At 33.4% G+C, this 27,429-nt stretch overlaps 2 protein-coding genes across 2 annotated transcripts; one reads left to right on the plus strand and one right to left on the minus strand.

Annotated features, from left to right (window-relative positions):
* Positions 1–3,087: 3,087 nt before the first annotated feature.
* LOC120190125 lies at positions 3,088–4,167 on the plus strand. Its single transcript, XM_039193254.1, has one exon. The coding sequence runs from the start codon at positions 3,088–3,090 to the stop codon at positions 4,165–4,167; it is 1,080 nt and encodes a 359-aa protein (XP_039049185.1).
* A 5,684-nt stretch (positions 4,168–9,851) lies between these two features.
* Positions 9,852–12,799, minus strand: LOC120190063 (pentatricopeptide repeat-containing protein At3g07290, mitochondrial). The gene has a single exon (XM_039193188.1). The coding sequence runs from the start codon at positions 12,754–12,756 to the stop codon at positions 10,081–10,083; it is 2,676 nt and encodes an 891-aa protein (XP_039049119.1). The 5' UTR covers positions 12,757–12,799; the 3' UTR covers positions 9,852–10,080.
* Between the last annotated feature and the right edge of the window lie 14,630 nt (positions 12,800–27,429).

A 27,429-nucleotide genomic window follows, 5' to 3' on the forward strand; every position in this document is an offset into this window, starting at 1 on the left:
AAATATTATTATTTTATCTCTAAAAATTATTTTGGGTGTTACTATTTTGAAATTTAGAATGAAATTTTAATATTTTTTATTTCGATTGGAGTAAGAATCGATTGCTTCAAGGTATGATAGATCATTTCTTCTCGATAGGAAATAATTAAATATTATCATCTTTTATCTAAAATTTCGAAAAATGTTATTTTAGGGGATCATAAATAAAATTAATTTCGAACTTGTACATATTATTGCAAAGACAATTAATTAATCGACTAGGTACCGATTTAGGGCGCTATGGGGGTGCTAATCATTCTCCACGTGTAACAGACTCCCGAACTCATTTTCTGGTAATGCGGACCTAAATTTGTTGTTTTAATTAAAATTATTTTTTATTTAAAATGACAACGTTTTTGGGTGTCCAATCACACCCTAATCAAAGATTGGTGGCGACTCCTCGAACCGTTTTTTTATCATAAAGGAATTTCCAAATTTTCGAAACGAGAGGTTTTTTTTAATCACATTCATTTTTAATTTAAATTTAATCTTAAGAGAATAATTAAAAATTGGTGTGGTTTTCAAAATCTCGCTTCCTTAAGAAAAAAATCGTTTCGACAGTCGGCCTCACTTATTAATTGGGATTGATTTGTAACGTATAAAATTATATCTACAAGTGATGCTTTTTGGGGAGAAATAATTTCTCTAATAAAATCATAGATGTTAACACAATTGAGATTAAAATGTTTGATAAGATTTTCTAAACATTTAACGACGTGAGACATGTTTTGAATTCAAGGAAAAAATATGACTTCATTAGATAACTTAGATTATATTCTCTATAGAAGTAACTCATGGTTTACTCAGACGGACTCATTTTAAGTAACACAAAGGCAAAGAATTGGATGAAACACTTTACATACAATACATAGTCATTTAGCAAATGTTCCTTGTCATTTCTATCAACAGAAGAAACTGATTATTCAATATGAAGTAACAAGGGATGGACCGTCGCCCTTGAAAATTTCAAATTCTTATATATTTTAGATATTTTCTTTGTATTTTTTATTGAGAAATTATTTTTGTCTTCTAAAATTTTATAACTTCATCCCGTAACATAAAGTTCTGTTTCCGTACCCGAGTAAAAGTCCACTAAACTTTACCAGAGCAGTCCCAGGAGGCCTTTTGCAAGGAAGTTGTGCTGTTGCTTGGTCGTGCTTGTGTGCTTTCCTCCTGTTGGAGATGATTCATTTTGTATCGTGAATTAGGGACGTGTATGGGGTGTGCTGTGCTAATTTGGAATGTGATTTTCTGTGTTTTTCTATTCTTTCTTAGGTAAACTACATAAATAGTATCTAATGGTTGAGTAAATTTTCGTTTTTCATATTAAAATTTCAAAACTAACGATATGATCACTAATATTATTGATTTATAATAAATTAATCACTCGACGTTAACCGTCATTAATATGAATAACATAAAGCTTATATGACCCGTTAACCTAATAATGTTGACCGTCATGCATATACCCGTTAATTGACTTTTTCTTGACAAAGTCCTTTAGAAAAATTATGGAATATGCATAAAAGTAATTTATAATAATGTTATTTGAAAAATATTTTAACTTTTTAAAACTTTTTTTAATATTCTATGGTGATCATAAGGTAGTATATGTTTATAATTTTTTAACCTATTAACAACGCACACACCATGCAGACATAGCTTCTCGAACTCACACTCTCTAAAAAGAACATTTTTTTTACCACACTGCAGTCACTTGAAGAATTTATTTCTTTTAAAACTTTTATATGAACTAATTTAATAAATTCTAATTATTAAATACTACAATTCCGTGTATCACACAAATAAAAAAACTAGGTACAAATAATTCTATACCTTTTTTTTGTAAGTAATTTTCATTGTCATTTTTTTTTTTTTGCCTATTGAAGCCTTTATAAGAATTTGTTTACTAATCGAAATCTTTAGAGATTTATATTGTTTAACCAATTATGATCCTTTAGTATGATTTCTGATAAGTACAGTTAATATGTCAAAGTCAAATATATTTATATATCTTGTTAATCATCATGACTTTAGGCACGATACTAACATTAAAAGTCATTATAAAATTTTTTATACAAAGACTAAAGGAAATTCTCTCTCTCAAAAGTCAAGAATCATTCACTATCATTTAGTCAACATTATTTAAAAAATCCATCGACTATGATTTTCTATTTAAATCAAAAGAAATAAACTGTCATACTTTGATCGTTACGATCAACCAAATTAAATATATGAAAGTTCGGGATTTAAGAGGTTTTAGGCATTTAATCAACCGGCCGGCGGTCTTAACCCTCCCTCCTATTTGCAATGTTACTCATCTACATTTGAGCATAGGTGCATGGCAGTTTCATTAAATTACTGAGTTGGTTATTTATTTGTATTAAGGCCAAATGCTCCCCCCATTACTGTACTCATTAAGTTACAGTTAATTAGAGTAAGTCTTCAACTGAAAGCAAAAGGCTAGTGTGTAGCGTGTAGTCTTTTCGTTGTTTATTAGGATACAATGCCACCTTGTGTTGGGGGGTTGCTGATTAATGGAGTTAGTTGGTTAGATGAAATTTATATTCCATAATAAGGGTTTACAAGACTGCAACAACTTTCAACCCCCATAACATGCACTCTTTAGACTGCTTCATACAATCAACTATATGTTCAGGATCTTTCTGAGTCTCTTACAAAACACGTACACTCTATGAACGTAATTACTCGAACTAGAGATTTTTAGAGATAACAACACTCCCGTAATACTTTGTATGATATTAAAACCATTTACCGGTAAAGCGTAACAAAACTTGATGTATCTGAATGGAAAGATGAAGCAGGAGCCGATGCTGTTAGCTTTCATTGTTAAACAAAAGTAGACCATATTGAATACTTCCTCCAACTAATCATAAATGTTGATCCTTTTGGTAGATCCCTTGTTTACACACAAATTGTTACTAAAATTGTTTTTTGTTCATGCATGGCAGCTTAGATTTTTTGTCTTGTTTGTTTCCGATTCCATTACATCCATCAGCATCTGCTACTTCTCTGTGTTTAAAAAAAATGTCTGAATTTTCAGCACTTTTGCTTTCGGATTTGATCCTCTTTTGTTCATCCATTTTCTCTCACCCTCTCTATTTCTCTTACTTCATCTTCTTCTCCCCTTACTTGTTCAAGATTTTCTCTTTTCTTTCGCCTCTCTTGGTCACCACTACCCTTTTCGTTCTTTCATTCTTCACCCTTTCTCCCAGCTTTCTCGACAACCAATCAGCCGCCTCTATTTGTCACCTCCAATTATCAGAATCCAAGATAATTGCTTCCCTACTTGCTAACTACCGGACACTCGTCGAAAAGTTAAGGTCTGAAGTCGACGACCATCCGAGTGACGGATTCGGATTCTCGGAGTTGCTCGAAGCTTGTAAGATGGTGTTCGATACGTCAACTTGTCATGAGGCCAAAGAATATCTATTTGATGAGTGTTTAGATGAAAAATCAGCACAAATTACGCGTCCGGAGAAGAATCAGGTCAAGGCCGTGGTGAAGATCTTTGAAAATTTCTTGCAAGACAAGGAAGGGGTTGAAAATAATTCGTGGAAGAAGAGAGACAGACATGTTAAGTCGCCAAGTGTAGAGTCCAATAAAGGTGAGGTACAAAAACAAGGATTCGTAACAAGTGATCCTAAAGTTGTGACCAAACCAATGGTGAATTCCCATAGAGTGACTGAAAGTGGTGGGAACTATAATTACAACTCCAGTGGGAATTTGGGGTCGAGGAAAGAAAAGGAGTGGAAGAGGACATTGGCATGCAAGCTATTCGAGGAGAGATGCTCGGAAAATGCAGACGGAGATGAAGCGATGGATCTGCTCTGGGAAACATACGAAACCGAGTCCAACAAGGCACAGCTCAAAAGTAGCTCGAACAAAGTCGTCGTCGACGACTACAACGGTATTGACGAGTACGAATACGAGGAAGAGTCGGTCAGTCAGTTATGCTGCTTACACGCTCTTAAGTTTTCGGCAGGGAAGATGAATCTGGGAATGGGAAGGTCAAACATTGTTAAGATCTCCAAGGCCCTGAAAGGGTTTGGATGGTTGCACAATGCTAGCAACAGGCATGGCAAGAGAAGGTACCCACTGAATTAGATTTTTTTCTTTCTTTCTTTCTCTGATTAATTTATGGTTTGATTAGAACATTGGATGGACATGTGTATCTGAAGAAATGTGTTTCAATAAGTCATCAACCAAATTCTGGACCCTTTAGTTATACGAGTGATTGGAAAGTAAGAAAACTGGGTTGAAGAAATGAAATCCATGGAATGCTCATAGCAATGTATTTTCGTTTGTTGTTCTCTTTCTTTCTTTTATATCCAACAACAACAGGAAATGAAGAGGATAGGGTTGTTTGTCTCTAGACCAAAGATTTGTCTTTATTTATGAGTTTAAACGTATTTGAAAGCATTTTTTATGGACAAAAAAAATTAATTAGTATAGATACGTATAAAAATATCAATATTATTTTGTTTTTTATATTGAACATTAGTTTTTTATTTTATCAAGAGCACAAACTTCAATTGATATTTAATTTTTTTTATTTGTTCATTCCTATTTTTTCTTTGAGAAAGAGTGGATTCTTGTGATTTTAGATGTAAATTTTAAATGATTATAAAATTACATTATGTCCTCCAAGATTGATCAAATTAATGAATTTGAGAAAATCTTTAGTATTGGCAACTAAAGTAGTGAATATAGATTTCAATAGAAAATTGTAACAACGTACATATCTCATATACTCGAATCTAAGACTTTTAAGTAGAATATTTTGATAAAAAATTGTAATACAAAACATTGTCCTTTGATATGCTGTCAAAGGTTTAGAATAATTTCCTGAAGAACTGGGAGTAGTTTGAGCAATGCATATGAGAATTTTTCCTCAAAAATTCACTTCAAAATTTTATGGATTCTTACAAGGTATCAAAAACTAAATTAGGATGAAAATGTAATTTTTATTACAAAGACAATTAATTAATTGACTAATACACTGACTCTAAAAAAATATCCCCAACAAAGTCGTCAAGCTGTCGAAACAATTTTTTTAAAACATAACATATTTAATTTTTAATTAAATGATTAAGTATATGATTTAAAAAATCTCGTCTCGATTAATTTGGGTGTTTCCTTTTAGAAATCAAAATAAAACATGGTTTTAGGAGTCACCATCAATATTTGATTAGGGTGTGATTGGGCACCCAAAACGGTTGTTATTTTAATAAAAATAATTTTAATATTATTAAAACAACGTCTTAGATCTACGTACCAAAAATTGATTTCAGGAGTCGATTACGCGTGGGGAAGGATTAGCACCCCACAGCGCCCTAAATCGGTACCTAGTCGATTAATTAGTTGTATTTGCAATGAATCTCACAAGTTTGAATTTAATTTAATTTCATATCCCTTCAAATAATATTCTTTGAATTTTAGGATGAAACACAACAAATTTTGATTATTTCCTATCGAGAAGAAACGACATCTCATGCCTTAAAGCAGTCAATTCTCACTACAATCGAAATAAAGAAATATTATAACTCCATTCTAAAATTCATTATTATTTTAAATTTCAAAATGCATGAATAATGATGAAATAAAACAAATTAAATTAAAAATTACCAATCCTTTTAGAAAGAAGAAGGATATTCGATTATTTAAAGACGTCGAGATTGGACCTTTTATAAGTTCTAACGATCTTTTCTCGAAGAATTTAAATAGACAAACATTTCTTTTTCTCCGTTCCCAAATTTTAAGTATGGTTGTCTTTTAGGGTTTTATTTGACGGGATACACTTTCATTTTACGATTATCAGAAATTACTTTCTTATACGTTAAGAATGTCACCCCACGACGACCTTAAAATGAAATGTTATTACCCTTAATCCAATTATTTGAATAGAGTCGAGCGATGCTTGTGAGAGTATCATACATATAACATATTATGCAAAAATGATGTCACAACTTAAATTTGCACGAACAATTACAATCTTATATGGTTTATGAACATATTAAAGGTTAACAACATTTAAGTTTGGCCAAGAAAAAGTATATCCTAGAGGTTTTGAAATACCATTAATACTAAGTTATGGGTGATTAAAAATATATATTTAATTTATAACATAAAAAAATCTAAGATTGAGACTAAAACATACTTAAAATAAATATATATATGTGCGCACAAATTATGATAATTTGGGCATAAAACAAAATCATGCTATATAAAACATTAATCCATAATAAGATTTGGCAGTCAGAGAGACTTGAAATATGTATATCACGCATACGAGCCAAAGAAAACAATGTAATGGCTAAAATGAACATAACAAAAGATTGAGGTCACTAAAATAAAATAAAGCAAAACCTTATGGCCTAAAACAAATGATTGAAAAGTATTGGTACCACAACTACAATAAAACGATGAACATTTAGGACCAAAAATGAACATACATAAAACTTAGCAACAGAATATGAAACCACAGAACAGGGACATGCATATGCTCAAGGGATTAAAATAAAAGAGAACAAAACTACAGGTTAAATGCAAAAATCCATACAAATCAAAATAGCTTACTGCTAGACTAAAATGAAAATATACAAAATTACAGGTTAAATGTAAAAACAACATAAAATTGAAAATAACATAACCCAGGACTAAAAAGGAAATCTCCAAAAACAAAGAGGTAAATCTAGAGTTCATAAATTATGAAAATGGGCCTAAATGCAACATATTGAAACTCAAAGGAGTTCTCAAGCGATTAACTGCCACCGGACCAGACGCGGGTTGCCTTAACCCTCGAAACGCTGTCGTTTTGACAACAATAAATGAATGACATTTTGGGTAAACAATTTACCCTAACTCATTTGGCTTCTCCCCCCTTTTTCCTTCAGCCGCCATTCTCTCTAATTTTGGTTAAACTCGGCGGCCACCATGGCTGCCATCTAACAACTACCCCGGCGAGGGGTTAAATATCCATCGAATGGCCTCGACTCGGACCCCAAACCTCTAATCTAGCCCTGCGCCGACTAGACACCTCTCGAAAACCAAACGAAACTCCCCAAGGATGCCCTCGGCTGAACGCTAAAAGAGTTACCTTTGGTGACTCGACGATGCTTTAACACTAGAAGACGCCGATGATCCCCCTAACGAGAAAGGTGAGCCATTTTCTTTTCGGGGTTCTTGATTTTTTTTATTCGATGGTTCTTCACTCATAAATGGGTAGCTCTTTTTTTGGTTTGATTCTTCCTGTGGTCATTTTTTTGCTCAACTTTTCTTTTTGGGTTGTTGCTTCTTTCTGCTCCTCCCCCATTTGGGTTTTTTTGTTGCTATATATTGCTCCCGTTTTTTATGAGAATGAGTCATTTTTCTAATACCTCTATGCATTGTTTTGTTTGCATGCACCCAGGGAGGCTCTGCCTCTGTCGGGGGAGTGTGAAAGAGGACATACGACTGTTGTAGGATCCCGGGTACAAATGGTCGAGGCGTGCACACACGGAAGCTTGGGAAGTAGCTGGTGCGACACGCGAGATCTGGTCGATCGGGAAGCTGGGTAGCCCTCATGCACTGCATGCGTAACTTCGGGCGTTCTTAATAAATCTGGGCCGTTAGATCTTGAAACCAGATCCAACGACCATTAGTTGGTTGCGCTAAAATGTAGGGTTTGAAACCCTAACCCTATTCGTCACCTGATTGGATTTGATCCGAACCGTATGATTGGTAGCAAATCTGACGACTCAGATCTCTTGGCGGCGCTGGACAAAGGAGGGAAAGACTAGGGTTTCTCCAGGCCCTAATCCGTTGGGCCTGCTTCAATTCGGGTTTGGCTACTGTTTGGGCCACTTTCCCTTGTAATCGCTTATGAGATCATGGCCTGTAAAATAAAATTCATAAAATTACTGCACTTTTAAATCACATTAATATTTATGTATATATATATTTAATTTAATTACTTATAATATATTTATACGTGTATATATATAATAATGATTACATACACCCATAATAATAATATATATGACCACACGCATAAATAAGTATTAATAAGTAGCCCATACATAGTTTTAAACACACACCCATATATATATATATAATATAAGTAATAATTATATAATATAATATAATATATAATCTCAAACGAAACTCGAATGAACCCTCGGACAAAATGACCCTCTACAATTAGTACATAGGAAACTTGTCAATGTTACATATAAGATGGACCTTATTCTTATACATTCATCATATTTGGTCGCCTTAGCTGGCAGATACAGGGTGACATAAATTATAAGTAATCTCAATTTTAGTTTGATACATAGCAGATAGTTTCTCACAACGTTCGGTTTTAATTTGTAGTTCTATGTGGTCTTTCAATAACTTAATCCTCTCTTATGGTTCGTTTGCTGATGCAGTCAGATTTATTTGTATCTATTTTTTTCGATTCTTTTGGTTGAGTTTTAAAATTTTCCATTTATGTCCTTATATGATCTAAAGTGGCTAGTTCAATGTCCAAATTATGTATTTAGTTTACTATGATAGTTGTGCACTTTTATTGTAATTTTAGATATTCACTTTTTAATAAGACTAGCTGCTTCTATTTAAAAAAAATCGAATTGTTTTAGTGGTTAAGCCTTGTTTTCCATTTCAAAGGAATAGAATTTGGATCCTCTTAATTGCAAATTTTTAATAATTTTACTCTAAGAAAACGATGTCGTTTTGAGCATTTTGAACCTCAAAAAGATCGCATTAAAATGGTGTCATTTTGGTGTGACTGTCACATCAACAACTGTTAGTCATGACATCGTACTGTTAACAATTAATCAACTCAGTTGTATAATTAAAACATAAATCAAAGTTTAGTGTTAAAATTGACAAAATTGAAAATTCAATTGTATAAACGATATAACGCCTATAGTTTAGTGGTATTTAGAGTAGTTTTCCCTTAAATTTTATAAGTATTTAAAAATTTTATGGCAAAATTCACAAAAAATATATTTTGAGAGAGATTAATTTGTTTGAGTTCAAAATTGAGAAAGACCTAAATAGTGTTTAAATCAAAATATTTAAGTTAATTAACAATAATTTTAATATTTTAGACCAAAACATTAATTTTTTAAAATGTATAGAATCGGAATATTCCTTTTTATAATATAGAGAAATTGAAATAAACTTTTAAATATAAGACAAAGATTAAAATACTTTTATAATGAAAAGATCTTTTAAATATATAATATAAGCACCTCTAAATCTAATGGATTTTAACCTGTTCCGAGTAGTAGTAATTTCACAAGTACATGCATCCAATGAACCGGGAAAAACAATAGAATATGATGCCATACAAGTTAAGATAATATCCTAATCAGGGTTTCAAGGTGTTGTTGCGGTCATATTTTCGATCATTTCTTTTTTACTGCAATTGTAGTCATAGCGGGCACTATTACAGCCGTAATGGGCATTATTGGGCGCTATTGCGAGTGTAGTAAAAAGCAGCGCTGCCGTGAAATCACAGGCGCTATTGCAATAGCAGACTGCTATTTAAAACCCTGATCCTCATATCAAACGAGTTACTAGAGTTTAGAAGTGCCCATCATCTGGGTAGGCGCAAATAAATATTTATACACGTTGTCTGACAGGGAAAAAAATAAAAAAAATATATTTGCATGCTTGTATTGAATATGTTTCAGATACGAAATCAATATGGCAATTTGAAGTTTTCAGGAGAGGCGACCTCGGTTCATCCCTAGTCAGTCCTACTCATCGACCCAAGGCTTCACTTTACAAAACGACCCTGGGGTAAGCTTTTTACGTTGACCCCGATTTATCATATCTAAAAACATCAATGAGTATGAAGTGGATTTTACCTGGTATTACTGCTGTGCTCGAGTCCGGTTCTCATTACAAGTTGGTCACAAGCTATCCAAAAAATCCGGGGCCGAACAGTAAGTGTATTTCTCCTCAAGTAATTCGGAAGATCCCGAGTATAAGCAATGGTGTCAAGGGCGAAGAACAATGAAGCATAAACTAGATGACTGGCCTCTCCCCGTTAACCATTTGCTCAATCAGTTTTAAAAGATGTATGCATTTTTCAGGTTCATCACTGTTTACTAGGAACTCAATATGAGGTAAAACTGCTTTTACATCCCCAATATTATTGTATTTCGTGAGGTCAGAAAGCAGTCTCTGAGCTTCTTTGATGTTTCCTTTGACGCGCGTACAGTGGATCACCGATGAATAAGATGCAAGAGATGGAAGGAAACCATGACTGAGAATGAGATCCAAGAACTCAAGGCACTCATTGCAGTTGCCCTTCTTTGAGTGCCAATCAATGACAGAAAAACATGCCTTGTCAGGATATAAACCTTGTTTTAATATATCTTTAGTAAGATGTTCAGCATCTGCAATTCTTCCGACTTCGCAGAAACCCGCAATTAGAAAATTGTATAAATCCAGAACAGATGCTCCAAGTTTCTCAATTTCAACTCGGAGTTTGAACGCATGCTCAAGATCCATTTCCTTCAGAATGTTACTGGAAACACATTCATCACAATTTTCTGCAGCAGATGGTGGTTGAACATCTAAACTGGAGTTAGCCTCTGTCACGGTCTTGTTTGATGAAATAACTCCTACTAGAAGTGCATAATAGACACGGCTGTTCGGTTGAAATCCATTTCTAACCATAACAGACACAATTTCAAGTGCACGATCTAGCCTACCGGCATAAACATGAGCTTTGACAAATATAGTGTATGTAACATGATTTGGAGGTACTCCTAAATCAGACATGTTATGCAAGATCCTCTCTGCATCCTCAACTCTTCCAATTTGACACAAACCATAAACCATGACATTGTATGTGTACACTCCAGGAGGGCAGCCAATGTGTTTCATTAACTCCATCATGCCCAAGGACTGATCAACCTTGCCTGCTCTAAAAAGCGCACCTACTAATATTGTGTAAGTTACAACAGAAGGAACTAAACCATGCTTTAGAATCTTTCCAAACAATGCATATTCTTTTATCAAGTCACATTCTTTGCTCAGAACATGAAGAATTGAATTGAAGGCATGACAAGTCTCCAAATAACCATTTTCAATCATCATCTTCAAGAGCTTTGATGCATCTCTTGTATTACCTATCTTACAAAAGCCATCCATAAGTGCAGTAAATGTTACTTCATCCGGCTCTATTCCCTTCTTAATCATCTTACCCAACAGCCCATTTGCGAGTTTCAGTCTCCCTTGCTTGCACAGTCCATCAATCATAGCAGTGAAACTATAAGCATCAGTATCAACACCGAATGAGTTCATCAATTCAAATATCTTGGAAGCCATGTTGAAATGGCCTTCTTTGCAGAAACCATAAATTAGAATATTATAACTTACACAGTTAGGCAATAAACCATTGTTGACAATCCTTCCGAGAAGGAGCATTGCCTTATAAGGTTTGTTAACTCTACACAGTCCTTCGATAAGCTCATTATAGGTACGGATATTAGGCCGACAATTACGTTTCTCCATCAAACTAAGAAGCTCAAAAGCAGAAACAATCTTCCCTTCCTTACAGTATCCATTAATCAGTGCATTGTAAGTTACAATCCCTGGATAAACACCCTCTTTTACCATCTGCTTTAACATCCCATTACCCTCCTCAATCTTTCCTTCCCTGCATAACCCATCAATCAAAACAGTGTAAGTATAAACATTTGGCTTACATCCTTTTCCGATCATTTCACTTACTAAATCCAAAGCCTTACCAATCGATCCATCATCACACAAAGCCTTCACTAATACGGTGTAAGTCCGAGTACTTGGCTGGCAACCCTTCTGTGACATCCCTTCTTTTAAAGCAAATGCTTCTTCAACCCTCCCATTCTCACATAAACCATGTATTAAAATCGAGTAGGTAACCGAATTCGCTCCGCAACCATCTGATTCCGACATTACATCAAACACCCGGAAGGCTTCCCAGAGATCCTTTTCACGACAGTATCCCAATACTAAAGAAGTACAAATATGAGTACCCAATCCAAACCCAAGCTTCAAAGCTTGGGACATGAACATTTCAGCTTGACGGACAAAGCCAACTTTGGAGAAAGCGTTGATTATCATTCCATAATCAATGGCAGCAAAAGCAAAGCCTTCAGCTACCATTCTTTTATAAACCGAAAATGCCAAAAACCCTAAACTTAACTTTGCTATAGACATCAAGAGAATGCTATAACAAGGGTAATTTAAGCGAAAACCATTCTTCCTCATCTCTTCAAGCTCTTGCATTAGCTTCAAAAGACCGTTTTCGTTGCTACCACAACTTTTAATTAGTTCAATCACAGCTTTATGAGCGATTCGAAATGAATTGGAGGATATAAGCAGTTTCAAGAGGTGGATTCTACTAGTTGTATCGTAGCAATAAGTGGAGTGCTGACAAACCCATTGGAAAAACTGGAGAGCGAGTGTGAGTTGGTGATTTTGGAGGAGGATAACCTGGGCAGCAACATTGGGGTTCATGTGGGAAACAAAGGATTTGAGGGTCTCGTTGGTCTTCCAGTTAGGTTGGTTGATTAAAGATGAAGCTCGATGAGCAATGTCTTGTGGGGTTAATTTTGAGGGGATTGTTTGATGGTAAGAGGAAATGAAGGAAACAGAGTTAAGGGCAGGAGATCTGCAGGGGAGTTTGGCGATGCTTTTCCTGGGAAACATGCCAAAAAGAAGGGGAGACAGATTGAAGAAAGGTGATAAACTAGAATGGAAAATGAAGTATTTTTTACTAGGAAAATCACCATGGAACTATTTATTGAGAAGAAAAAGGAGAGTTTGAGACTTGGAACAGGCATAGCAAGGCGGGTTTTATTCAAGTTTAAAGCAGCCGTTGATCATTGTTTTTAGAATCGGAACCGTTAGCGAACTGGTAATATTATTGGTTCATTGGTTTAATCAGTTGAATCGGTTTAATCGGTCGAAAAAATTGAACGACGTCATAATTATTTAAAAAATTAAATAAAATACAAAAAATATTTAATAAAAAATAATTTTTTATATCACAAGTCATATTCAAACCAAATTATAACATATATAAGTTAAAAATCATAAAATCAAGTGAAACAAAATGATTCAAATTAACTACAACATAATATTTAAGGTAAAACATATTAAATAATAAATATAATTATATAACTATAATAAAAAAAATTTGGGACTAAAAAATCATAACAAAATGATATTGTTTGGTTTAATTTTTTTTTTAAAACAATCTCACATGGCTAATAAACATAGAAGAACATCCCAAAAGTCTAAAGAGTAAAAATATGAGAACAAAATAACCCATATAGCTAAGAAACATAGAAGTGCATCCCAAAAATCTAAAGAGTAAAAATATGAGAACAAAACAACCACACATGGCTAAGAAACATAGAAGATCATCCCAACTAACTTCTATAAATAATAGAGGTAATTTGACATTCAAAATCATGAAGTCTTTTGGTGAGCATTGAGTGAACTATTCTTTCACTTCAATCAAGCTCGAATTTTAGGCTTTAATTGAGTTTCTAATTTTTTTTTTGAGTTCAAGCCTTTTTGAGTTCAAGTTTCAATATTATATTTCGAGTTCGAGTTGAACTTGATAATTTTTAGCTCGTGAGTATGAGTTGAGTTGAGTTTACTTTTAAAGTTTTCAAGTTCGAGTCGAGCTCAACAATACTCGAGTTCGACTTGGCTCGTTTAACAAACGACGTCGTTTGGTTTAATTTTTAAAAAAAAAATAAAATTAGCGGGTTTTTCGGGTTTTCAGTCGATCCGGTTCGAAAGGTTCAACGGTTCTGGCTGGTTCACTAGTAACGATTCAACTGGTGTAGATTAAATCTGACTAGACAACGATTTTCGATTGAACCGGTTAAACCAACTGATTTAGTCCAGTTTTCAAAACACTGCACGAAGCCCGTCACTTTTAGATTTGATTATATGACATATTATCGTAAAGGTTAGAGCACTCTATTTGACTACCCTAATTTTTATAAAGATCTTTTGAACGTCTGTACAATTTCCCAAGTTTTCTATTTTAAATTATTTCTTATTTTTAAAAAGTTTTGAAAATTTATGTTTTTTAATGGCTTAATTATAGAATAAGTGTTCAAACTTGATCACTTTTCAAGAATAAGTACTTACAGCATTTTTTTGAATGAATTTGATACCTAATGTAATCAACGTTATCACTTTAGATGCCCGAGCCATAAATGCTATTAGTTTTCATCAGTAAGTAAAATGTGTCACAATCTGATAATTTTGATTTTTTATATAAAAAACTCTAATTTCTCTTAAATTACAAAAAAATGAAATTCATAAAAATTCTAACTCTAACCCGCCGTTATCTCCCTTTCTGGTCACGATCACTACCCGTCAAATTAGTCTATACCATCATCCTAGTCATACATCGACTCAGTTGTCGTCGATTGGCCGTCGGAATCGCATGGGATCGAGATTTTCATCCTAGAGTTCGCGGGGCACAAAATATTAACTAGCCGTCGATCGGTCGTGATTTCATAAGGGTTGAGGTCGTGTGGAGCTTCGTCGACGACAAAAGGCGACGATCGGCGTGGGTTTATAGGCTAAAATGAAGGTTTTCAAAGTTTTGGAGATATTTCAAAATTTTTGTGTGTGTTTTTTAAAAATATATAATTTTAATTTTTTAATTTTAAATAAAACTTTTAAAATTATCAAAATGTGACATATGTCACCTAATAGATAAAATTAACGACGTTTACGACTTAAACACCTAAAGTGATAATGTTTGCACTTTAGGCTCCATGGTATTTTAAAAATATATTGTAGGCACATATTCGTGGAAAGCGTTATAGTTTGGGCACTTATTTTTATAATTAAACTTTTTAATATTATATACTTTTTAGGGTAATTTATATCATTGACCACTCAATTATTTAGCTCTTTTACTTTTATCATCGATCTTTCAATTTTGTCAATCAGACCACTAAACTATTTAATTATTTTCAATCAAGCCACTTGTCGTTAACATTTAACAAATTAGGTGATGTGGCATTTAAATATTTTAGCATAATTACACATTTTGTAACACCCCCAACCCGTATCCGATCCGGATACAAGACCGAGGTATCACATTAACTTTTCAAAGCATATACTTGTACAAGATAATGATCATTTAAAATTATTTTAAATAAAATTGCTTAATTTATGCATTTTCAACCAAAAGTTTTACAAACCGATCAGAGCGTATACAATTCAAATCCTTAATTACATGCTAACTACATTCACTATAAAAAAATAAGTATAATTACAATATTTTCTGATCTGGTCTTCGGAAATGAGATGCTGACATGACTTGCTTATCATTGATCCCTTTCTCTTCTCAGAACATATGTGTGAAACATTCACACGCTAAGTCGATGACTTAGTGAAGCATATATATATACAAGGGATAATATACCCTTAGTTATTTAACAATACAAGAACATTTAATATCATCATATCAGACAAAATCATATAATATTACATATAACGAAATGCATACTTACACATCTATCATCATTATCATCATCAATATTCTTATCATTATCAATAATTCCTTTTATCATATAATCTTGAACTTATTATCTATACAAAGCATATAACACCTTTCACAAAGAAACACACATAACATTACACAAGGTTTATTTATGTTATATCTTTTATTGGCCCATGATACATTTATAAGAACTAAAGATATGTGAGTGCATTGAGGTTGTGCACAAATGTTGTCACCACAACTAGTAATTTGCACCGAAATGTCACATAGTTGTCCTGAAGGACCACTTAGGTTTACATTGAAGTGCTACATAGGTTTGCACCGAAGTGCCACATAATTGTCCCGAATGACCACATAGAACCCTCGACTCTTGGCATGCCAACTATACCTCTAGCTCTCATATCACATAACATGGGCATTATCATTTATTCTTGTCACATATTCACATAGTCACACAAGTCATCACATAACTTATATTGTAACACCCCTAACCCGTATCCGACCCGAATATGAGTCTGAGGTGTCATATTAACTTTTCAAACTTTAACACTTAAAGAAAAACAGGGAAATTTTAAACTTTCATTAAAACAAAATACGTTAATTTACATAAAAGAGACCACAAAATACAAAATTGATCAGAGCATTCGTAATTAACAACTTATTACATGCAAACACTCTATACACAACCAAAATACCTATTTTGTCAATTACTTCTGATCTGATCTATTAATAGTGATGATGTACTTGCCACTTCTATTCCTGCTCTTCTTGTTTCTTGGTACCTACTTGTAAATCACTTACACGCTAAGTCATAGACTTAGTGAGGCAATAAATAAACATGTAACAATATATTCATGTATATGCATTCTTACCATTTGATCATGATATTTCAATATGCATGTATCTATTACACTAAACATATATAATCATATCACACACATATAAAACTCATTTTCTTGTGCCACTTTCACTTTAATTTATTTTTCATTTGACCATGTACACTATTGAGAACAGAGGTATTGAGTACATAGAGGTTGTGCACTATATTGTCACCACATCTCATATAATTCCCTCAAGGGGCACTGAATATTTGTCCCGAAGGACCACTACGTCCCGAAGGATCACTGGATATGTCCCGAAGGACCACTACATCCCGAAAGACCACTGGATATGTCCCGAAGGACCACAAGATATATGCCGAAGGACCACTATAACCCTCGACTCTTGGCATGCCAACTATACCTACAACTCTCATATCATATAACATGGGCTTAAATATGAATACATTTCTCATTTCATATCTCTTTCATCACTTTTCATATAAACACATATAATCATTTCCATTATTCCACATACCTTGATTGTATTCTCTGGCAATGACATTCGTTCAGTTAATATCATATTAACACATAATGAATTATGCATGCAATCACTATAACAATAATATATATATATATATATATATATATATGCATGTACATGAGTATATAATCATGAATTCAACTATCAGAGATAGACTTATCACAAGTCTTATATCTATACACTTTAACTATAAAATGCACTCACCTTAGCCTTGCTTTGCTTCGATTCTAATCCTTCGATTGTTCCGGAACAATATTACGTTCTATATCTACATAGTAATACATTGATACACATCAGTATACTAATTGATATATTCTAAACTATTACTCCTTAGGCTAAAAAGAAAGTTATTTTCATCTTTTAATGAAGGTATGCATCGATGCACTCTACAGTGTATCGATGCATTTCATAACGTGTGCATCGATGCACTACCTGTGCATTGGTACACAAATCACCTTCGATGTTTTAATCTTAAAGGGATGCATCGATGCACTACTTGTGCATATATACACTTATGGCATTCGATGTTTTTATTTTGAAGGAGTGCATCGATACACCTGCCCAGAATTCACTTATTAAACCCGAAAACTCATCCATTTTAACTTAAATCTTTCATGTTTCGTCCCCTTTTATATTCTTAACTTCAGTACATATACTTAAATCAATCTATACTTATTTATTTCATTTTAAACCTCAAAATCATATCATCCTCATGAAATTCAAGAATTGTACCAACTTTGCAGCATGATTTAATTCCACTTCTAACACTTAGTATGTCTTAACTAGATTGATGACAAGTCAAATTTAACTTCCAATTCTAGATATGAACTCTATTTCAAGATTTCATTCAAGAACCTCTAATCTTTAATCTCTCCTAACTCTATCATCCTTTGATTTTAAGATAACTTAAGCTTTCCTTAAGCTTAGTTATCATCTAATAATAAAAAACCAATATTAAATTTATCAAGAAACTCAATAATAATAAAACTCACCTTTGTTTTGCTTCACACGTACAAGAAAGAAAGAAGAAGAAGAAAACTCTAGAAGCCTTTGTGTTCTCCCCTCTTCAACCCACGTGGATTAATATATAACCCTTTTTTACTTATTTCCTTTTAAATATCCTCTTTGCCCTTCCATTCCTTCTTCCTTTCAATTCAATCCTATACAATAATTTACATAAAAATCTTTATACCATTCAATCTTTCTATTTTAATCACCAAATTCTAAGACTTTACAATTTAGTCACTAACTCGGTATTGAGGATGTTACAAATCTCCCCCTTAAGAAAATTCATCCTCAAATTTCCAAGAGATGGGGGTACTTATTCCTCACGTCCTCTTCACGCTCCCATGTTACTTCCTCTACTTTGTGATTCCTCCACAAGACTTTAACCAATGGAATAGTCTTGTTCCTTAGTTGTTTAACCTCATGAGCTAATATTTGAACAGGTTCTTCCTCATAAGTCAAATCTAGTTGAACCTTGATCTCTTCAGTAGTCATAATATGGAATGGATCATATCGATATTTTATAAGCATTGAGACATAAAGACATTGTGTATCTTTTCCATTTCAGTTGGCAAAGCTAACTAATATGCTATTGTTCCTACTCTCTTAATAATCTCGTAGGGTCCAATGAACCGATGACTTAGTTTTCCTTTCTGTTCAAATCTCAAAACCTTCTTCCAAGGAGAAACTTTAAGAAACACTTTGTCTCCCACTTGATATTCTATATCCTTTCTCTTTAAATCTGCATATGATTTATGTCTATCAGCTGCTGCTTTGATGTTACTCTAAATCACTTGAACTTTTTCTTTCATTTCCTAAATCAACTCGGGACCAATAACTTCTCTATCATGTAGCTCAAACCAATTCAAGGGCGTACAACATATTCTTCCATAAAGAGCTTCATAGGGAGCCATTTTGATGCTTGACTGATAACTATTGTTATACGCAAATTCAGCAAGTGGAAAATATCTTTCCCATGATCCTTTGAATTCAATTACGCAAGCTCTTAGCATATCCTCTAGAATTTGGATAGTTCGCTCGGATTGTCCATCGGTCTGAGGATGAAATGTTGTACTAAAGTTACACCGAGTTCCCAACGCTCTATGTAATGATTTCCAAAATTACGATGTGAATCTAGGATCCCGATCAGAAATTATGGAAATAAGTATACCATGTAAACGTATAATTTCTCTAATATACAGTTCGACATATTTATCCATAGAGAAATCAGTTCGTACCGGGATAAAATGGGCTGACTTAATTAATCTATCTACGATCACCCAGATTGAATTCCTTTTGTTCGGAGTTAAAGGCAATCCCGTCACAAAATCCATTGTTACGTTCTGCCATTTCCACTGAGGAATTGACACTAATTGTAACAGTCCCGACGGAACCTGATGCTCAGCTTTGACTTGTTGACCAGTCAAACACTTTAATACAAATTCCGTAATGTTTCTTTTCATTCTAGGCCACCAATATCGACACTTGAGATCCATATTCATTTTGTTCCCTCCCGGATGCATTGTCAATAGACTACAATGAGCTTCTGTTAACAAATCATTCTTTAATTAATCATCATTCGGAATTATTAATCTCCCTCGATAATACAAGTTTCCATCAGACTTGATCTTATAATCATTTAGCTCTTCATTCTCTAATTATTTTAATTTCTTCTAACATATTTCATCATTTCCTTACAATTCCTTAATTTGATCCAGCCATGATGGCTTGAGAGTCATTTCTACACATAACGCACCATCTCCACTTAACGATAATCTAGCATCTAGAGCTCGCAAGGCTGCAAACGTCTTTCGTCTCAAAGCATCTGCTACCACAATTGTTTTTCCTGGATGGAAATCAGTCACTACATTGTAATCTTTTAAGAATTCCACCTATCTCCTTTGTCTTAAATTCAACTCTTTCTGAGTCATCAAGTACTTTAAACTCTTGTGATTTGTATACAAGTAGAACTTTTCACCATACAAATAGTGACGCCAAATCTTAAGAGCAAATATTACTGCAGCCATCTCCAGATCGTGTGTCGGATAATTCTTCTCATGCGGTTTTAATTTCCTCAAAGCGTAAGCCACCACTTTGCCTTCATGCATTAACACGCATCCCATGCCATTATGAGACGCATCACTATACACTACAAAGTCCTTGCCATACTCAGGTTAGACTAACACTGGAGCTTCTGTCAAAATCTTCTTTAACTTTTCAAAACTCTCCTGGCATTCCTGAGTCCAAGCAAATTTTACTTCATTTCTGAACAGTTTAGTTAGAGGTAATGCTATAATCAAAAAGTTTTTAACGAACCTTCGATAATAACCAGTTAACCCCAGAAAACTTATAACTTCCGTTCTATTCTTTGGAACTTCCCACTCTATAATAACTTTAATATTTTGAGGATCCACTCGAACTCCTTCTGCAGAAATTACATGTCCAAGAAATGTCACTTCACTCAACCAGAATTCACACTTAGAAAGTTTAGCATAAAGCTTCTTATCTCGTAAAATCTGCAAGACAATCTTTAAATGTGAACTATGCTCTTCCTCTGACTTTGAATATATTAAAATATCATCAATGAAAACCACCACGAACTGATCTAAATAGGGTTGGAATATTCTGTTCATTAAATCCATGAAAGCAGCTGGTGCATTCATAACTCCAAATGGTATCACAATAAACTCAAAGTGACCATACCTCGTTCTAAACGCCGTCTTTGGAACATCTTTCTCTTGAATCTTCAATTTGTGATAACCCGAACGTAAATCAATTTTCGAGAACACCGAAGCTCCCCTTAATTGATCAAATAAGTCGTTGATTCGAGGAAGTGGATACTTATTCTTGATAGTCACTTTATTGAGCTGTCTGTAGTCAATGCAGAGACACATTGAGCCATCATTCTTCTTAACAAACAAAACTGGAGCTCCCCAAGGCGATACACTTGGTCTAATAAAACCTTTATCTAGCAATTCTTGTAATTGAATCTTTAATTCTTGCAACTCTTTTGGAGTCATTATGTATGGTGTCATGGAAATTTGTGCAGTTCCAGACATTATTTCAATTTGGAATTCCACTTCTCTGTCTGGAGGTAAACCTGACAACTCTGCAGGACATACATCGGGAAACTCTCTGACTATAGGAATTTCTTCAATCCCTTTCTCCTTAGTTCTTACATCCAGTAACATTAGCAATGAACCCTTGACATCCCTGTAGCAGTAACTTCTTTGCATTCATCACTGATATTATATTCACCAACAGATTCCATCTTTGACCAAATACAATAACTTATACACCTTTTGAACTTCTTAAGGTTACTCTTTTCAGTCTACAGTCGATATTAGCGTAATAACGATATAACCAATCCATTCCCAATATCACCTCAAATTCGTCAAAATGTAATTCCATCATATTAGCAGGGAATTCAATTCCCTGAATCCGTATGGGACACCCTCGACTCACCATATTTATACGAGCACTGTGCCCTAATGGATTCATCACTATTACCTCATTGCTAGTAGTTTCTAACGGAATATTAAATTCTCTCACTAACTTACTAGTAATGTATGAATATATAGCCTCCGTATCAATCAATACCATAACATGTTTATCAAACAATAGAAAGGTACCTATTATAATCTTCGGGTCATCCTGATTCTCATTGGTATTGAGATTGTATACTCGAGCGGTTGAGTGTATCTCTCGTTGAGCAGAGGACTCTGACTGATTTCTTCATCTGCCTCTACCTCTTCCCCTTTAGCCTACATAAATAGACCTCTCTGGTTATGTAGATTAACCGCCTACCCTGGGACAATCTCGAACAAAATGTCTGGTGTCCCCACATCTAAAGCAAGCTCTAGAAATCACCCTACATATCCCTGAATGATTCTTTCCAAAATATGGGCATTGTCTGACTTAACTCTGATTAGATCTCCCAGCTCCAAATCCTACTAACTGAGTTTGTTTATCTCTCATCGGATTCGATCCTCTAGCGAAGGATGCCACTGGCTATGATCTAGCTTGGGGTCGAGAACCAGCATCTCTGCCCCTTTTTTATGGTGCAGAACTCGAAGAAGCACCCGTTCTTTTGACTGTCTGAGCTCTTGAATTATCAAATCTCTCGTTCTGAGCTCTTTCCAAAGCTTTGGCACGATTGTCTACTTCTTGAAACGAGGATAGATTCAATACAATCAACATTTCCTTCAACCGAGGACGTAATCCCTCTACGAACCACTCACAAGCATCATTCTCTGTATGAACAAACTCGGCAGCAACGTGGCTCAACTTATTGAATTCACACTCGTACTCATATACAGTGTGATTCCATTACTTCAGATTCATGAACTCTTGTTTTATCTGTTGAACAAATTGATCTCCAATGTACTTATGCTTGAATTCTTCTAAAAACAATGACCAAGTTACTTGATTGCTAGAAATCCTCAATGTAACATTGGTCCACCAGATCATTGCTTGCCCTCTCAACAAGGAAATTACTCCATCCAGCTTCTCAACATCGGAACAATGAAGTCCCTCAAGCATGACTTTAATGTCATTAAGCCAAAGATCCACTTAACAAGACATTCCTCAGCTTCTCCTCTAAATTCTGAAGCTCCTAAACCCTTCAATTCCTTCACAACATTCATTTTCGGAGTTGAAGTAGTAGGAGGTTGGAAACTCATCAATACTGCGTCTAACGTTCTAAAGAATACATCTTGATCATTCACATGCACTCTAGAGGGTGTTTGTTCTTCACTCTGCCTGACCAGGGCAGGTGAATTGCTACTTTCAGCGGTTCTATCATCTCTCGCTTTATTTCTAGAACTATCATGTCCGGACATCTATTAAAACACAATAATATCATTTTATTAGCAAAACAACATACTTACTATTCTATCATATCATAAGTTTTCACTATTTTATTGGCATGTATACATTATAAGACACTTTAGACTTTAATTTATCTCGAGAATCGACTAAACCTGGCTCTGATACCATTAAATGTAACACTCTTAACCAGTATCTGACTCGAATATGAGTCTGAGGTGTCACATTGACTTTTCTAACTTTGACACTTAAAGAAAAACAAGGAAATTTTAAACTTTCATTAAAACAAAATATATTAATTTACATAAAAGAGACAACAAAATACAAAATCGATCAGAGCATTCGTAATTAACAACTTATTATATGCCAACACTCTATACACAACCAAAATACCTACTTTGTCAATTACTTCTGATATGATCTATTAATAGTTATGTTGTTCTTGGCACTTCTATTCCTGCTCTTCTTGTTTCTTGGTACCTACGTGTAAATCACTTACATGCTAAGTCATAGACTTAGTGAGGTAATAAATAAACATGTAATAATAGATTTATGGATATGCATTCTTACCATTTGATCATGATATTTCAATATGCATGTATATATTACACTAAACATATATAATCATATCATGCACATATAAAACTCACTTTCTTGTGCCACTTTCACTTTAATTTATTTTTCATTTACCCATGTATATTATTGAGAATAGAGGTATTAAGTACATAGAGGTTGTACACTATGCTGTCACCACAGCTCGTATAATTCCCTCAAGGGGCACTGAATATTTGTCCCGAAGGACCACTACATCCCGAAGGACCACTGGATATGTCCCGAAGGACCACTACGTCCTGAAATACCACTGGATATGTCCCGAAGGACCACAAGATATGTCCCGAAGGACCACTATAACCCTCGACTCTTGGCATGCCAACTATACCTACAACTCTCATATCATATAACATGGGTTTAAATATGAATACATTTCTCATTTCATATCTCTTTCATCACTTTTCATATAAACACATATAATCATTTCCATTATTCCACATACCTTGATTGTATTCTCTGGCAATGACATTCATTCAGTTAATATCATATTAACACAAAATGAATTATGCATGCAATCACTATAACAATAATATATATATATATATATATATATGCATGTACATGAGTATAGAATCATGAATTCAACTATCAGAGATAGACTTATCACAAGTCTTATATCTATACACTTTAACTATAAAATGCACTCACTTTAGCCTTGCTTTGCTTCGATTCTAATCATTCGATTGTTCCGGAGCAATATTACGTTATATATCTACATAGTAATACATTGATACATATCAGTATACTAATTGATATATTCTAAACTATTACTCCTTAGGCTAAAAAGAAAGTTATTTTCATCTTTTAATGAAGGTATGCATCGATGCACTCTACAGTGTATCGATGCATTTCATAACGTGTGCATCGATGCACTACTTGTGCATCGGTACACAAATCACCTTCGATGTTTTAATCTTAAGGGGATACATCAATGCACTACTTGTGCATCGATAGACTTATGGCATTCAATGTTTTTATTTTAAAGGAATGCATCGATACACTTCATGTTCATCGATACGCCTTGAACAATTTCTGGGATTTTACCCTTGATGCATCGGTACACATTGAATGTGTACCGATTCACTCTGCCCAGAATTCACTTCTTAAAGCCGAAAACTCATCCATTTTAGTTTAAATCCTTCATGTTTCATCTTCTTTTATATTCTTAACTCCAGTACATATACTTAAACCAATCTATACTCATTTATTTCATCTTAAACCTCAAAATCCTATCATTCTCATGAAATTCAAGAATTATACCAACTTTGCAACATGATTTAATTCCACTTCTAACACTTAGTATGTCTTAAATAGATTGATAACAAGTCAAATTTAACTTCCAATTCTAGATATGAACTCTATTTCAAGATTTCATTCAAGAACCTCTAATCTTTAATCTCTCCTAACTCCATCATCCTTTGATTTTAAGATAACTTAAGCTTTCCTTAAGCTTAGTTATCATCTAATAATCAAAAATCAATCTTAAATTTAACAAGAAACTCAATACTCAGAAAACTTACCTTTGTTTTGCTTCACACGCACAAGGAAGAAAGAAGAAGAAGAAAACTCTAGAAGCCTTTGTGTTCTCCCCTTTTCAACCCACGTGGATTAATATATAACCCTTATTTACTTATTTCCTTATAAATGAACCCTTTGCCCTTATATTCCTTCGTCCTTTCAATTCAATCATATACAATAATTTACACATAAATCTTTATACCATTCAATCATTTTATTTTAATCATCAAATTCTGAGACTTTACAATTTAGTCACTAACCCGGTATTGAGGATGTTACATATATCATTTCACATATAGTCACATGGGTCATATCTCATAGAATATATCACATGGTTCATGTAACATTTTCATGTAGTCACTTAGATCATTGTCTTATAACACATATCACATAACTTCATATTACATAACATGTGATGCAAGAAAGATGTATTAATACATATATGTAATAACATAACTTATATCTTATAACTTATTCTTTATTATCTTATGATCACCTTTCAACCCATATAATTTAAGCATGTACTCTTATACATATTTTAATATAATCCGTATATCAATACAATATAGTTTATCTTACATATTTCCATAATCATCTATATCATATAAAGTTTATACTTGTTTAATATATTCACTTAGTTCAGCTTCACAAATTTTGTTACCTAAACATGTATTCTCATATGGTTTCCTATATAATTATCATACAACTAATATTACATGTTAGTATAATTACTTATAATAGTATTTCCTAGCTTATTTTCGATTCTCATTTTAACATCATATATATCAATCTACTTAATTTATCTCAGTCTTCATTTAATCACATAAGTTCATTATATCAGTTCACATGGATCTAATTCATATAACTTATAACTTGTTATCATATATTCACCTAAACCATTATCATACAATATAATATATGTCATATAGTTCCCTTAAACTAAGAACATTCATAGGGTTCATATTCACATGATTACTTAAGTCGATAACACATAGCTATATAATTCCTATTACATGGTTTACATATTGTTCTTATATCTTCTCATAGACATATAGACACATAGATCCTCATTACCTAACTTATATTAATTCAGGAAAATGAATATTTTACATTAATTAAAATCAATTGGTTTTACAAGACATATCAGAGCATATTCAACTCAAATATCTTAGTACATGTCAACCATATTTAATATAACAAAATACACATGATTTAAAACTCTTTTCTGGTCTGAACTTCGTAAAGGAGAGGCTAACCTGTCTTGTTCCTCTTAGCTTTATTTCTTGCTTTTCGGCACCTACGTGTGAAACATTCACACGCTAAATCTATGACTTAGTGAGATATATACAGCTTATGATGTAACTCTAACTTCTAACAATGCATGAACATTAAATACAATAATATCATATCAAATCATATATCAATTCATACATATTCATGTACAATCATTTCCATTATTACAAATCTTATAATTAGTCTTTATTACATTATCATTCATATCTTTTAGCCATTCTTAACCAAACAATACACACACAACAACTTATATTTTGTCATGCAACAATTATCCACTTGCACATATATCATCCACATTTTTATCATCATCCTATATTGTTATTATTAATCTTTTTAACATATGATCTTCTACTTATTATTTTTGTATACCATATAACACACATATATCTTCACAAAGAAGCACAAATAACATAATATACTTCTTATAACATGTTTCATAGCACAAAACATATAAATAATATATATAATGAATTTTATTGTTATTTCTTCATTAGATCATGTACACATGTGAGTACATAAAGGTCTTGCACATATGTTGTCACCACAGCTCATATAAGGGTCCACTGAGTGGCATGTGAAATTTGTCCCGAAGTACCTCTGTATACTATGTCCCGAATGACCTATGTAACCCTCGACTCTTGGCATGTCAACTATACCTCTAGCTCTCATGATACATAACATGGGCATTATCATTTATACTTGTTACATATGCACATGTTATCTCATACTTCTTATCAAATAGATCACATAACATTCTTGTATATTCTCATAGCTCATTTTCATATGTTACATATCACATATATTTATACTCACATAGTTCAATATCATTGAACTTAGTTCACTTTCTCGTGTTATCACACAGACATATAATCTTATATGTCCTATCAATACCATATAAGCTGACACATGTATTCATATATATTCTTTCATATAATCCATATAGTAATGTCATATACTCATATCACATAATAATTTCACCTAACTATATCTTATGTCCATTTCTATGCTTAAATCATATAACATCTATATCCTTCTCATAGGGTTTTATAATTCTTCATTCTATAACTCGTATATCATAATTTCCTTTAAGTATAAAAAACTTTTCTATAATGTTTATCCTATAGTTTCGTATTATCATTTATGTTCATGTCCCCTAATTTATATACTATTCTCATATAGTCTCATAATTCATTATCTTATGATTTATATTTTGTTCTCTTAAG

Source organism: Hibiscus syriacus, unplaced genomic scaffold (genome assembly GCF_006381635.1).
Source record: "Hibiscus syriacus cultivar Baekdansim isolate YM2019G1 unplaced genomic scaffold, ASM638163v2 tig00116962_pilon, whole genome shotgun sequence".
Classification (NCBI taxonomy): domain Eukaryota; kingdom Viridiplantae; phylum Streptophyta; class Magnoliopsida; order Malvales; family Malvaceae; genus Hibiscus; species Hibiscus syriacus.

Excerpts from the sequence above, each read along its gene's own strand:
- LOC120190125 (XM_039193254.1), top strand. The coding sequence starts at position 3,088 with ATGTCTGAATTTTCAGCACTTTTGCTTTCGGATTTGATCCTCTTTTGT.
- LOC120190063 (XM_039193188.1), bottom strand. The coding sequence starts at position 12,756 with ATGTTTCCCAGGAAAAGCATCGCCAAACTCCCCTGCAGATCTCCTGCC.